The following is a 15,481-nucleotide window of genomic DNA, read 5'->3' as shown; positions in this document are numbered from 1 at the left end:
ACTATTGCCTCATGTGTTCCCATATTTCTACAGAATCCAAACTGATCTTCCCCAAGGTCCGCTTCTACCAGTTTTTCCATTCGTTTGTAAAGAATTCGCGTTAGTATTTTGCAGCTGTGACTTATTAAACTGATAGTTCACTAATTTTCTCATCTGTCAATGCCTGCTTTCTTTGGGATTGGAATTATTATATTCTTCTTGAAGTCTGAGAGTATTTCGCCTGTCTCATACATTTTGCTCACCAGATGGTAGAGTTTTGTCAGGACTGGCTTTCCCAAGGCTGTCAGTAGTTCTAATGGAATGGTGTCTACTCCCGGGGCCTTGTTTCAACTCAGGTCCTTCAGTGCTCTATCAAACTCTTCATGCAGTATCATATCTCCCATTTCATCTTCACTCTTCCATTTCTATAACATTGCCCTCAAGTACATCTCCCTTGTATAGACCCTCTATATACTCCTTCCACCTTTCTGCTTTCACTTCTTTGCTTAGAACTGGGTTTCCATCTGAGCTCTTGATATTCATACAAGTGGTTCTCTTTTCTCCAAAGGTATCTTTAATTTTCCTGTAGGCAGTATTTATCTTACCCCTAGTGAGATAAGCCTCTACATCTTTACATTTGCCCTCTAGCCATCCCTGCTTAGCCATTTTGCACTTCCTGTCGATCTCATTTTTGAGACGTTTGTATTCCTTTTTGCCTGCTTCATTTACTGCATTTTTATATTTTCTCCTTTCATTAATTAAATTCAATATTTCTTCTGTCACCCAAGGATTTCTACTTGCCCTCATCTTCTTTCCTACTTGATCCTCTGCTGCCATCGCTACTTCATCCCTCAAAGCTACCCATTCTTCTTCTACTGTATTTCTTTCCCCCATTCTTGTCAATTTTTCCCTTATGCTCTCCCTGAAACTCTGTACAACCTCTGGTTTAGTCAGTTTATCCAGGTCCCACCTCCTTAAATTCCCACCTTTTTCCAGTTTCTTCAGTTTTAATCTACAGTTCATAACCAATAGATTGTGGTCAGAGTCCACATCTGCCCCTGGAAATTACGGCCATAGTTTTCCCTTGCTTTCAGCTGTTTGCAGTACCAGCACAGAGAGGCCATTTTGGTTAGTGTTACAAGGCCAGATCAGTCAATCATCCAGACTGTTGCCCCTGTAACTACTGAAAAGGCTGCTGCCCCTCTTCAGGAACCACACATTTGTCTGGCCTCTCCACAAATACCCCTCCGTTGTGGTTGCACCTACAGTATGGCTATCTGTATTGCTGAGGCACACAAGCCTCCCCACCAACGGCAAGGTCTATGGTTCATGGGGAGGTTTAGTTCTTAATGTCTTTATTGAGGATGTTTTTCGGGTCATGCAGAAAAAGACAAAGGGAATAACAGCCAATGATGATGGCCATTGATTCAGATTTGCTGATGACATAACCATTGCAGACTCTGAAGGAAAAAAAACAAAAATTAAAACTGATCGGGTGAAAATTTTGTTACCTCGGCAGTATAATCATAGAGGACAATAGATGCTTAATGAAAGTGAAGAGAAGGATTGGATCAGCAATACAGGCATTTATGTATAAGAAAAACATTGTAATCAGCAAACATATGAATATAGAGGTCAGAAAATCCTTTGTGAAATCATTTGCATGGACTACACTGCTCTATGGACATGAAAGTTGGATAAGACAGACATAAACTTTAAGTTACTTAAATGTGGATATGGTGGAAAATGGCTAGATTTGTTCTGGATGGATAGAAAAATCAACCTGGAAGTCTTAAAGGAAGTCAATGAAGAGAGGAAATTATTAAAGGAAATGGAAAAAAAAAATTGCCAAACTTTTCCTAAGACACAACATATTCATCATTAACATTTTTGAAGGGGAAGTGCTGGGAAAGAAAGGAAGAGGACAGCCTAGGATGAAGTATTTGGAAGACACCTAGAAGAGGATCAGATATGATAACTACATAAAACTGAAGTGAATAGCCAATGACAGAAGAGAGTGGTTGCATCGACAAGGCGTTAGTCTATAGAATATATGTGTATAAGTATAGGCACAAGTTTGGATGACTCAAGCCATGTAACACTACCCTCTATGGCCTTGCTATGTTGGTACTGCAACCAGCCAAAAACAGGGGGAACTATATCTTTTAAAATATGTGTGTGCAAGAATTTGTTTAGAATATCATCACTATGTACAACATACTAAAAACCCAAATAGATAGAAACTGCAGTGAAGAGACTGCAACCCCCATTGTTGGCATGACAATTTAGATGAAAGATGAGTATTATTTTTACTTTATTAACTTACAACTATCAATTTCATAAAACCAGTGAAGCACTTTGTTCATATAACTTTAAAGAAGCTAAACACAAAACTATAAACTATAAATTATAATTTCTGCTGTGGCACTGGTAGTTTGTAATGTTATAATATGTACATTATAGCAACACTTGTGAACTAAAAGTATGTGAAAGCAATTGTTTCCTCCAGTCCCAATCCACTGTCTGCCTTTTGCTTTATTACGGACCTTCTAGTTAATTTATGTCGATCATCTTTACAAATTCAAATTTGATGATCTTTGTGAAATTAATGATATAAAGCATGTATTATTTTACTGAGTATTTAAATACCCTATGTCTAATCATTACCTTAGTTTCATGATGGGTCATTACTGTTTTAATGGAAAATACATGGGTTGATAGTATTTCAACTGGGTGCAGTGTTCTTGCAAACAGTTCATCTGCTTTTCAAATGTAATACAGGTACCAGTTCTTGGACTTACTTGATCTTGTGGCAGAACTGCCAGAAAACTATAATATCTTTGCTTTTTTGTACTTTGTTTCACTTACTTTGGTTATTGACTAGTTGGTGTGAGACATTCATCATGACGGTTACCGTGATTGTCGAAAACTATTTCTTTGTGTTTTGATTTATCTTGTGCCAATAAAAATATTACATAGTGAAAGTAAATGGTGTTTTCTGTGTTATACTTATAACACATGCCATACTGGTGACCTCCGACGCGCAACATACGTCCAATTCGACAATGTGGCCGTTTACTTCGACATCTCCATATCGCTCACCTTCCGCTCCTTTCAGACTACAACATGATACTAATGGTGCCTCTACACTGCCTTTCCACAGTTTCCTACGCACAACGCCACCAACAACTGGGATAAAATTGGAAGATAAGTACAACGCCGTGGAGTTTTCTCCGTCATCAACAATGCCGTTGTGGACTCTTTCAACATCGTCAGTGATGTCACCTGCTATGAAATCTTTTTCTACGTTTGTCTATAACAAACCAATCATGAGTGCTGTGCCTAAATTTGTGACACACAGTGCGTCATATGTACGACCTCCTGTGACGTGTAGTGTGCAACAGTGCCCCAACACTATGAACTTCACAGACTTTTCGAGCCCACAAATCACTTGAAGCTCCCCATATATTGCTGATAAATCGGTTTGGGACACATTCTCTCCCCACCCACTACAAGACTCACTACAAAAACAGATGGGTACAAATTTCAGTGACAACAATTACTGGTTGGACAGTCGTCCCGCGCCCCGATTGTTTCCGCAGCCCCGGCTGCACCTGCCACGCCTCCCGCACCAGCCGTGTTTAAACCAGCCGCTGTAAACGCCACGAGTGACAGCTTCATAAACACTCCACCACTCCCGTCCACTGTGCTATCAAATCTGTTACACCCACAACACAAGAGTGAGAAAATTCCTAAATTATCAAGGTTCACGATGGACAATCTGCATACATGGTTTATTTTGGCAGAGACTACATTAACCACCCTAAACATTGATTCAGACAGTGCCAAATTTATTGCACTTATTAATGCCCTAGAGGACCATGCTGAGTGGGTACAGGGCTTAGTGCTGTCAGCGGCCCCCGCAAATTGTTACGCACTGATACATACTGCAAGATGTACATTTCAAAGACTCGACTCCTTCACAACTGTGGCGGCGTATCAGAGTAGTCTTTGATAGCAAAACTATGCCAGATGAAGCTTTACTTTCTTTCTGGGTTGCAAAGCTGCCGCAAGCTATCCAACTGCAGCTTCTATCACACAATCAGGAACCTCTCCAAGCGAAATTATTGCTGGCCGACGCCGCATATAAGATAATCAACAGAAGAAAGTTTTCTACGTGTGCCCCCCTCAATATTACACCTCCCCCTGTGGCAGAGGCCGATCTTTCAAAACAACAGACAGAGTACACTGGCTGAGCACCAGGTTCCACACCATCCTTCACCATCCCATACCACAGCTACAAGTGACGTCCTTCACCCGGTAACAACACAGGACCAGCAAGTTTATCCTCTCTGCTGGTATCACTCCATTTACGGTAATACAGCCAGGGACTGCTGCTCACCCTGTGCAATGAACTCAAACATGCATGGCGGGCCGCTATAGGTGCACCGGTCCACACTGTGATGTCAAGTCGCCTAACAGATCACAGGCTAGTACTTCTGAATTATTCTCTCAGATATTGTATATCCAGGATATAGCTTCTCAGAGATGGCTTTTAGTGGACACTGGTGCCGATGTGAACGTCATTCCATGTTCAATGGTCACTTCTACAATCACACATTCGCCTCACCAAATTGGAGCAGCCAACAATTCGTCATTAAAGGTTTATGGTGTAACGCAACTTCGCATTTACTTCGATGATACACATAATTATGAATGGATATTTTCAGTAGTAGAAATCGACGAGCCAGTATTAGGATTGGACTTCTTTACTGCTCATAACTTTTCTTTGGACTTAATTACACCTGCCCTCTGCTCAGTGGATTTTAAAAAAAAAATTTTGGCGAGATTTTCCCCATCCACACCAACAGAATGCAGCTCGAATACGTCCTGTCAACAAGACAAAGAGAGAGTTTCTATTCTATCTGAGGAGATCAAAGCTGCTGTAGTGAACTTAGTTACACAATGCCTTGAAATCGACCAACTGTCCGAAGACAATGCAAAGCTACTTCAACGTTGTGATGTCCTGTCTGATGAATTGCGCGGGTTTAGAGAGGAGATCAAGATTAAAAGTAATAACACACACAAAACTACACAGGACCTGCATACCGTACCGCTGTTTATACATAGCCACAGCAGCACCTGTCACGACCTGGACAGCGGAGACGGCAGACGGCAACCCAGCCAGCAACCCCCCCCACCACCCACCCACCCACCCACCCACCCGTCCCCTTCACCGTCCGCCTTTCATCAAAACACAGAGGCGACAGCTGACAGCTGTTACAGGCAACGCCGGGCATGCGTGAGCAATGATTCCTTTGTGCAGTAACACCATAGTCAATGGAACCCCACTGGCTGTCGCACAGCGCAGCTCCGTGGACAAAAATGCAGCTTTCACTGAACTACCATTCAATGATAACGTATTTCAGGTTAGTTCCCTTTCATACTTACCGCGCACCGATGATAACATGGCTCCTTCCTGCGTCCCTCCATGTATTTCAGCCACACCTATTCACAAAATCAAGGCCATTACTATGGGCCTCTGTCACAGGCTTAACACAACTGCCAAAGAATGTATTAAAGAACTTTTACGCTTGGCTATAGTCCACCCCGTGGACAGTGCGTGGTCTTCCCCAATACATGTCGTTCCCAAAAAGGACAATTCCTTTTGGCTCTGTGGAGACTATAGGCATTTAAACGCCAGAACAATACTTGATAACTACCCTGTCCCACACCTCCATGATTTTTCACAATCTATGTTCAGTGCCAATTTTTTCTCTGTGTTAGACTGCAAAAAGGCATACCATCAGATTCTGATGCACCCAGAATATATCCCCAAAACCGCTATCATCACCCCATTTGGACTATACGAATATTTGTATATGCCTTATGGATTGAAGAATGCCGCCCAGACCTGGCAAAGATTCATTGACAGCATTCTACATGGCCTTAATTTTTGCTATGCCTACCTAGACGACATTATTATTTTCTCCACAACTGCTGAGGAACACAAACAACATCTCCAAGAGGTTTTTGATAGATTGGAACGACATGGAGTTTAGATTAATCATGACAAATCCCAACTGGAGAAGCCAAAGGTTATTTTCCTGGGACATTTGGTCAATAATGAGGGTATGCACCCCACCTCAGATAGAGTACAACAAATACTTGACCTTCCCCTCCCTCAAACCTATAAAGATTTACATAGATACCTCGGTATGGTAAATTTTTTTAGACTCCACATTCCACATGCGGGATCTCTTCATGCCCCTCTCACTGAGGCCTTATAGGGAAAGAATACCAGAGGTGACAGACACATAGAATGGGATCAGACCATGCAGTGAGCCATGGACTTGCATAAGTATGCCTTGGTGAACGCTATTACCCTGTCTCACCCTCACCCTGACGCCTCCCTGACAATAACCACAGACGCTAGCGATAATGTCATTCGCACAGTTTTGCAACAGACCCTACCAACAGGTACTACACCCCTGCGCTTCTTTCCAAAAAAGCTCACCGAAACGCAAAGAAAGTGGTCCACATTTGATCATGAACTTTATGCCATTTATGAGGCTGTAAAGCACTTTCGTACAGATATTGAAGCCCGACTTGTGGCAGTTTACACAGATCACAAGCCCCTCGTCGAGGCTCTCCACAAACCAGCATTAGATGTACTACCCAGAAGGTTTCGCCATATGGATTTGGTAATACAATATGTTTCAGACTTTCAATATATCAGGGGTAATGACAATGTTGCAGCAGACTACCTTTCATGCCTGTCCTCCCTGAAGACAGCTATTGATCCTCACCGTTTACACAAGCTCCAGCTTTCCGACCGAGAAATTCAGCACCTTGTCTCTGACTCTGATACTTCCTTACAAATTGCTCCCCTTCCCTAATGATGATTGCTCTTTGTATTAAGACATTAAAACAGGTCATCCTTGTCCTATAGTCCCTAAAGCTCTTAGGAAAGACATTTTCGACACAATCCACAATCTTCCTCACCCAAGTATTCACGCGACTACGCACCTCATTACAGAGAGATACGTTTGGCCTAATGTAAAAAGAGATTGTAATCAGTGGGCGAGAGCATGCATACCTTGCCAGAGAGCCAAAATACACAAACATACTAAGCCCCCATTAGGCAAATTTACTGTGCCCTCAGGTAGATTCTGTCATGTCCATTTGGACATCATCGGTCCGTTACCAATATCTAACAACTTCCATTACTTACTGACCATGATAGATCATACTACACGTTGGGCTGAGACTATCCCCATCGCGGACATTACAGCCGACACTGTAGCTAACGCTTCTGTCCACCATTGGCTTTCTCGTTTTGGTTGCCCTACTTTACTTACCACAGACCAGGGGAGACAGTTTGAATCTAATCTGTTTAATCGCCTCTGTCAACTGTGTGGTATCAACAAATTCAGAACTACAGCCTATCACCCGCAATCTAACAGCCAATAGAACGATGGCACCGTACCCTGAAGGTCGCTCTCACGTGTCATTCTTCCTCTTGGACTGAGGCACTCCCCTGGGTCCTTTTAGGTTAGAGGATGGTTTTCAAAGAAGACCTTAAAGCATCAGTTGCTGAGATGGTATACGGAGAAAACCTCGCACTTCCGGCGGATTTTCTTGATGATCCTCCTCTACTTCCCAATGATCAACTTCCCAAGTTGGTATGACAGGTTCAACAGCATATCACCAAGTTACGTTTTCCGCAACCTCGATCGCATGCTACCCCTCCGGTTTTCATTCACCCACACCTCAATTCTTGTAACTATGTGATGCTTAGAGAAGACACCATGTGTCCACCCCTTGCTCCACCCTACACTGGCCCAAAGCGGGTCCTGTCATGCTCTGAAAATACTTATACGATCCTCTTTAAGAACAAACCATCTGTCATGTCCATTGAGCGCTTGAAACCAGCCTGGATCCTTAATGACACTGACATACACGATAATGAATTTGTTTTGCAGGAAACTTCATAGGCCTGTCCTCTCCCTTCTCCACAAGCTAATCAAACACTCTCTGCAAGTCGAGGCCCCCCTCTTTTATACTTCACGCCTCTGAGTGCCAGCAGTAATGAAGTAGTGTTTCAAGTGAACTTGAGTGACTATGATGTGGACTCTATAAAAATAAAACTTGTGGACACTTTTCTTTTTTTATTTGAAATTCAAAACAATTATGTGCCATCTGACCAGAAAGACATTAAGTTATTACAGTGCTTCAATGTGGCTCCTGGTACTTCGCAAAATGACATTTCAGCCTATATAGACTCCAATAATGTTTTATTTATAAGAGTAACCACCACTTCTCCTTCGTCTTCCCCGAATCCTCCTACCCCTATTGCTATCACCCATGCTGGCCGCACCATATGGCCACCTCTCAGACTTCAAGATTACGTCATGCCTTAAATGTTTACCTTCCCTTTATCACTTACTCCTCATCACTCCTCCTATGTGCTCTGCGCTCCTCGAGGGGGGGTTCTCTGTGGCAGAACTGCCAGAAAATATTAATATCTTTGCTTTTTTGTACTTTGTTTTACTTACTTTGGTTGTTGACTAGTTGGTGTGAGACATTCATCATGACGGTTACCGTGATTGTCGAAAACTATTTCTTTGTGTTTTGATTTATCTTGTGCCAATAAAAATATTACATAGTGAAAGTAAATGGTGTTTTCTGTGTTATAAGTATAACACATGATATAATCTCATATGATTATGATATCATCTTCCAAATGATCATATTTGTTCTATTAACACTTTTCTTTTTGCATTTGGTGATGTTTTATTATATGTCTTGATACCCACAGTGTCTTAGGTATGTATGTGATCATGTTCTTCAATGGATCCCCAAAACTACTGTTTAGGTCTCATTCCAATAAAAATAATGAAATAAATATCCTGTTTCTCTGCAACATTTGATATTCCATCTGCTCAAAGCTGATGGCTCAAATCTACACAGAGTTTAGTCTAACAGAAAACCAATAGCACTGGAATAGTGTAAGCTGGTTAACCCCAAGTCATATACAGCAAGGCTTTGAACACCATACAAACTCAGATCTTTTGCACAATATACAGCATGTGAAGTTTGTGGAACACCACAAATAGCTAAAGTTCTGTGTGTCTACAGAATGCAGATCCTGCTCTATTTGCATTAACTGCTTGTTCTCACTTGCAGTTCTGTTCATTTTTCTGTCACATGTATGATACTTTTATGTGCAAGTTAAGTTATGCAATCTTTCTCAATTAAAAAGGATGGAGCTCAGAGATTGATAATTTGCAATTTTTAGAGAATTTTGTGGCTTTTTTCTAAATGACACAAATGACATACTTTTTAGCATTAACTTCAGCTCATAGCAACTGTTGAACATATGATCACAAGTCTCAAGACATGCATTATGTACAAAATTGCACAAATGATTGCTGTAGTCTCACCATATGCCTGTGTTTTCCACTGTGATATGCAGCTAGAACCCAGACAACCAGTCCCTCTTCAGTCTGTGCTTCAATACTCTTCCAAGTGTGCCTTCCATGGGCAAATTGACACGGGCTTATTGTCCTCTTCTCACTAACATTTCATCACCAACTCAGATTTAAATGAATATATAATTCTCTGCCAAGATCCTCGGCTAGCTATCTGTGCCTTGAATGATCCAGTTTTTCATATGTCTCTATCCAAAACAATATTTTTTTTCTTCCAACAAGGGCAATGCCTGTTGTAAAAGTTCTCTCTGCACACCCATCAGGCTTTCGAAGCTCCACATTCATCTGTACCATTCACTGTATGCACATCTACCTGTCCTTTACTATGAAACACAAACAGTTTATGAACACAAGCCTCACTCACCTCCCACTGCCTCTGTTGGTTCCTTTCTTGTGATTTTACCCAAATGTAGTGGAAATTTAAGATTATATTCTGTTGGTAAAATGAAAAACAACCAGTACTTGCGGTGGGTGAAGAGTGAAGAGTGTTCTCATGCCATACAGGATGATAAAGAGTGAGTGTCCTGTTTCTCAGTGCAGTGCAGTGTGTGGTGATTTATGTGGATTCTGTTGATGTGTGCTCTTTTCTTTAGTTATATTAGTTCCTAATTTCTGTATTCCATAACTTGTTAAGACATTTACTGGAAAGTGAACAATCCCATTTAAAAGGCATACTGAAGAAGGGCCACTATAACATTGGAAAATGGCATATAGGAGCTCCTCGTGATTTAGTTGTGTAGAGAGAGTGGGAACTCGCCTGCTTGTCTCTTTAGTTTACTTGCAGATTGTACTGTGATTTCTTATTTCTGTTTCATATTATGAACACATTTTGAAATTATATCTAACCATTTGCATTCTATTTTCATGAGAAAAATTATATGTAATGTTAATACAATATATCTTACAGTATGTATTTTTCAAGCATGTGCTTGTATTGAAAAAAGTTACTAATCACCAAAGAAAATTGATGGAATAATTATAATAAATGATGCTTACACTAACACCTTGAAGCACGAATCTTGGTCTTCATCAGAGCCATCGGCACAGTCTCTAACACCATCACAGACAGATTCATTATTTATGCAGGCTTCATCTTTACACTGAAATTTGCTCTTTCTGAAAAAATGCAATACTTATTAATGAACAGTATATTTACCAGTAGACTAATGTAATCGAAATATGCATTACTCACAAGAATTTGCTTCAGAAGTTACATAACTTTTTTTATTATCATCATTTGTTGTTATAAGAAACAAAAAGAACAAAATAAGTTCACTACTTAACAAGAACACATTTCTTGTGACAATAGCAACAACCAAAAACATGATATGAGCAGGAGAAATGTCTCTAACATATATTTTGAACTTTATTAAATCAGTGCATAAAAAGTAGCAGCATAAGACTATCACATAAATAGTAATCACATTGTGATATTTTTCACAAAGCAAATGTACCCATAGGCCTGCCTAGCCACGCACTATAGTCAAAGATTACAATTGTGATCCTCAGGAAATGCAAATAAATAATTAAAATACTGTACATAAAAGGCATCCAGTGAAGGAGCCCTGGATTTCAAAATTAAATATCTCAAAAACTATGACTGATAGATGCAACAAATGGTATGTTTATCGTAAAAAGCTGTAATCATTTTATATGGAAGTTTCAAAATAGTTAAAAAAAGCTGCTAACAGATGTCACAGTAATCACGATATGTACTCCCCACAAATCGTATGCTGAAGCTCAGAGTGGTTGCTTCTACCATTGCAACATGTAAGGTGGTCAGCATACTGACAGAAAAGGTGAAATTATGTATTCCATAGAACAACATGTTTTTCTGGTACTGGAACACCACCAGTTATAATACAACAAGGTACAGTTTTCAAACGTCATTTAAAGTTCCAGAAGGACCTGAAGTGAAAACCATCAGTAAGTTCTTCACCAAATTCCAATGGACAGGCAGTGTTGGTTGATGATTCAGCATGGACTGCTGGCCCTAGGCAAACTGTAGTTACTCCTGAAAATGTAATCATTGTTCCTCAAATTATTCAGCAAAATACACAGAAATCCTTTTTTTCCATAGCGAATAAATCTGGTCAAGTTGTAATTGACAAGTCTTCTGTTTGGATAAAATGGTTACACACAATCTGGGTTTTGGGATGTAAATCTCTTTTTCAAGTGACTGCAGATGGGATTTACATCCTGAAACCCAAGTTATGTGTATGATTTTATCCAAATAAATGAGTAGTCAAGTACAGCTGGAGAGGATTTATTCCTCATTAAAAATTTAACAATAGTTGTGGATGTCCCACAAAGAGTGTATTATACAAGGAAATCTGTCTGAAGAATTGAAGCACAAACTGGTTTGAAGCATTCCAGCATACAGAAAATACTGGGACACAGCCCTCACACATTTCCATTCAAAATACAAAGCTACCAGCTTGTATCAGTATGAGCTGTGTGACAGAGGGCTGACTATGTGAATCAGATTCTCACAAATACTGATAATGAGGGATTGATGTTAGTGGCATCTGTCTCAGATGACACTTCCATCAGAATAGAGTCATGAATAAACAAAACTAGCAATTTTGGGGTTCCAAATGTCCCCAGTTGTGTGAAGCAAAGCCACTGTATGCTCCCAGAGTTACTGTTTGGCCTATAGTATGCAGCAGAGGCATTGCTGGCCCTTATTTCATGTGAAAAACTATCACTAGTTAACATTACATTCTAATTAGGGAACAGTTTGTCACCACACCATTTGAGAATCAACCAGTCACCACACTGCATAAAACACAGGTTTCACTTTCTTGATGAATACTTCAGGAACAGAATCATTGCATTGTATTATTGCAACTTTACTGGTGCAGGCATGGATTGGTCTCCATATTCACCTGATCTGATTGCTTATGACTCTTTTTGTGGAACACATTTATAGACACTGTCTACCGGAATCACCCCACCCTGGTGCCCGAGCTTGAATTGGCAGTCTGTGTGCATCTGAGTCTGTTTCCATCAAGAGACTACATGATGTGATGGAAAATTTTATTGTTCATTTGCACCACCTCTGTACTTTGAGTGGTGGACATCAGAAAAGATTGTGATGTGATGCAAAGGCTGCTTGGAGAATATGAGTTTAATTATACATGCTGATATTGTATGAACTGCATAGCAAACAGCACCCTCTGTTGGTAGCCTTTCAAAACTATTTTGAAACTTCTGTATAAAATTCTTATAGCTTTCACAATAAACATACCTGTTCTTGTGCTCATCTATTGATCTTAGTTTTCAAGATATTTAATTTTGAAATCAAGGACTCCTTTGCTGGACATGCTGTACTGTTGAGTTTTCTAGGAAGATAGTTCATTCCAGAGCAGCTGCTAAAAATTACAAAATAACATTGTTAGGCACTACTGTTTGAAAGGGAATATTATAAAACTTTATTTGTTGTACAATTTCAGTGGTAGAAGTCCTTGTATGTAAAGAAATCTGACACAGCAGTGATAAATATCTAACTACAGTCTCAGGAACACATTTTTTACACAGCTGTAACTATTTTTTATTATTTTATTTACCACACAATCATTAATTGCATATCATCTATCTGAGTAACTCACTAGTACTAAGAATTTTTTTCCAACAAACAATTTGCATTTAACATGATCATCTAGTAACAGCGAGAGCATTTTAAATTATGAAAATGATATCCTTTACTGAATAAAGATTTAGCGGCCCACCCGGCTTTGCATGGGCAGCATTAAGTATCTATGGCCAGACAACTTACTACTTCTTTGTAATATGTAGTCAGGAGTAAGATAATTATTTTTCAGAGTCACATTTTGCCTCACTTTCAGGAGGAGTTTCCAAAGAGCAAGTTAAAGCATTATGTTCTTGAGCTGCTGTAAGTCTCACTTGATGATCTTTTTGTATTCTTGAAATCCTGCAGTTTCTTAGCTGGTCTAATGTATCAAAAAGAAGTTACCATTTTCTAGGCATTTTTATTCATAAACAAAACCAAATCAAAATGTAATAATTAGGTACCCAAATCACAAAGCAAATTCATTTTTTCTAGCCAACAGCTCAAATATAAATAAAACCTGTCAAAAGAGGCAAAGCAATTTCATTACACTTTCAATACACAAAGCAAAATCAGTAAATTTGTATATCTAAACCAAGTCACTTCAGTGTTAGTTTGCATTTGTAAACATATGAGTTTGCTTACTTCAGTCACTGACAAACTTCTGAAAATACTTCTGTCATTGAAGTAACAAATACTAACAGTGTAAACTATTCATTCTTTGGTATACCATGAAACTAACAGCACCATCTATGGACACCATGAGGATTGTATCACATCCAAACTACTAAGCTGAGTAGACCCTAAAATTTTAAATGAAGATACTTTTTTCCATGATCCAAATTTTATCAAATAAAACCTATATGTTGCCCCAAGCTACACTCAAGTTACCTGTGGAAACACTACAAAAATTCGTCTAGTTTCATACTTCACTGTGTTCAGACAGAACAAGGGTTTTTTTTTTTTTTTTTTTTTTTTTTAATAGTCTTATTATATGCTGTTACACTCCTTACATCACCTGCAACCAGTTTTTGGTAAATATTTTAATGCAAAAACAACAGTTTTAAAGTTTTATTTTAGTACAGAAGAAAACTTTTGCTACATTTCAGGTCTCCATTTATTCGTTAACTTGTATGAACTCTGTACGCATTTGATGTGACTGTTTCTACAGCATGTCAGATGCACTGCCCGTTTCTGCTTATTGTTTCTCAGTGGCTTTCTTGGCATCACTGAATTACTATCTACACATAGCTTGTGTACTTTCATTTCTGTGCCCCACTACTGTTCAAATAAAAGCTGTACCACATCAGTGCATATTCTCCTGTGAGCTAAAGTAAACTGTGAGGATTGCGTTTTTCAGTGAGCATAGGACTGCAGGATATCCTCCTTTCTGTGCTTTCAAATTACATTGGCCTGGAAAGTGGACATTGACAATAAGATAAATCTTTCAGCTTTCATTACAATGCAGCAGGGCAACGTAACATGCCTTAAGGGTACATATCAGGACCTTTGTCAGGAGTTGCAGCTATTTGTAGCAACCCTTATCTCCAATAGTCACCTCTTTCAGTGAAAAATGAAAAAAACATTTATGTACCTGCAGAATTCCATTGAAATACAGGGTTAGCACAAAGTCTTGCCCTGATAATAACAATTTATTACAGAATAACCTTTTGACGTAATAATTTACATTTGATGCAATTACATAGGTTAGTGTTACTAGTTGGGGTTTTTTTTTTTTTTTTTTTCTCCCCCTCCCTTGGTAGCTCGGAGAATGTTGAGGCAGTATTCCAGTTCCCGCCAGGTGTTTCATAACTTGTGTTCTGTCACAGTACCCACAGCAGCTTGTATCCTAGCCTTCAGTTTGTCGATATCAGCAAGTGGTGTGATGAAGAATCTGTCCTTGATATAGCCCCAGAAAAAAAAGTCAAGGGGCTTAATGTCTAGAGAGCGGGGTGGCCAGGGTGTTGGACCGTTCCTTCTAATCCACTGATTCAGAAATGTTTCATTCAGGAAATTACACACTTTCAAAGTCCAGTGGGTGGGTGCCCCATCTTGCTGGAAAATTATCCATGGCTGATATTCTTCTAACTGTGGGGCAATGAACTGTTGCAAAACGTCTAAGTAAATGTTAGCAGTAATGGATTTTTCTGTGAAGAAAAATGGTCCAAAAACCTTGTTATGCATGAGGGCTCAACAAACATTTACCTTTTCACTTTCTTGCATGTGGAGACTCTGAACCCAATATATGGACATTATGTCTATTTACCATTCCACTGACATGAAAGGTGGATTTATCAGTAAAGCATATACAATTTAAGTAATTGTTGCAACAAAAATCCTGTTGAGAATCTCAGTTGCAAATTCAGCATGTGTCAGCAAATCATTTGCTTGCAAGGCCTGCATGATTTGCACTTTGTAAACACTAAACCTAAGCCTT

General features: G+C 39.5%; 1 protein-coding gene across 1 annotated transcript in view; it reads right to left on the bottom strand.

The window, feature by feature from the left end:
- LOC124804830 (modular serine protease-like) overlaps positions 1-15,481 on the bottom strand; it is a 269,364-nt gene that overhangs the window by 171,036 nt on the left and 82,847 nt on the right. Inside the window, exon 3 of the mRNA XM_047265176.1 lies at positions 10,470-10,589. Coding sequence (XP_047121132.1) covers positions 10,470-10,589 — 120 coding nt within the window. The remainder of the gene's footprint in view (positions 1-10,469; positions 10,590-15,481) is intronic.

Source organism: Schistocerca piceifrons, chromosome 7 (genome assembly GCF_021461385.2).
Source record: "Schistocerca piceifrons isolate TAMUIC-IGC-003096 chromosome 7, iqSchPice1.1, whole genome shotgun sequence".
Classification (NCBI taxonomy): Eukaryota; Metazoa; Arthropoda; class Insecta; order Orthoptera; family Acrididae; genus Schistocerca; species Schistocerca piceifrons.
Note: the sequence above shows the minus strand (reverse complement) of the source record. Positions and strands in the feature narration are given on the sequence as shown.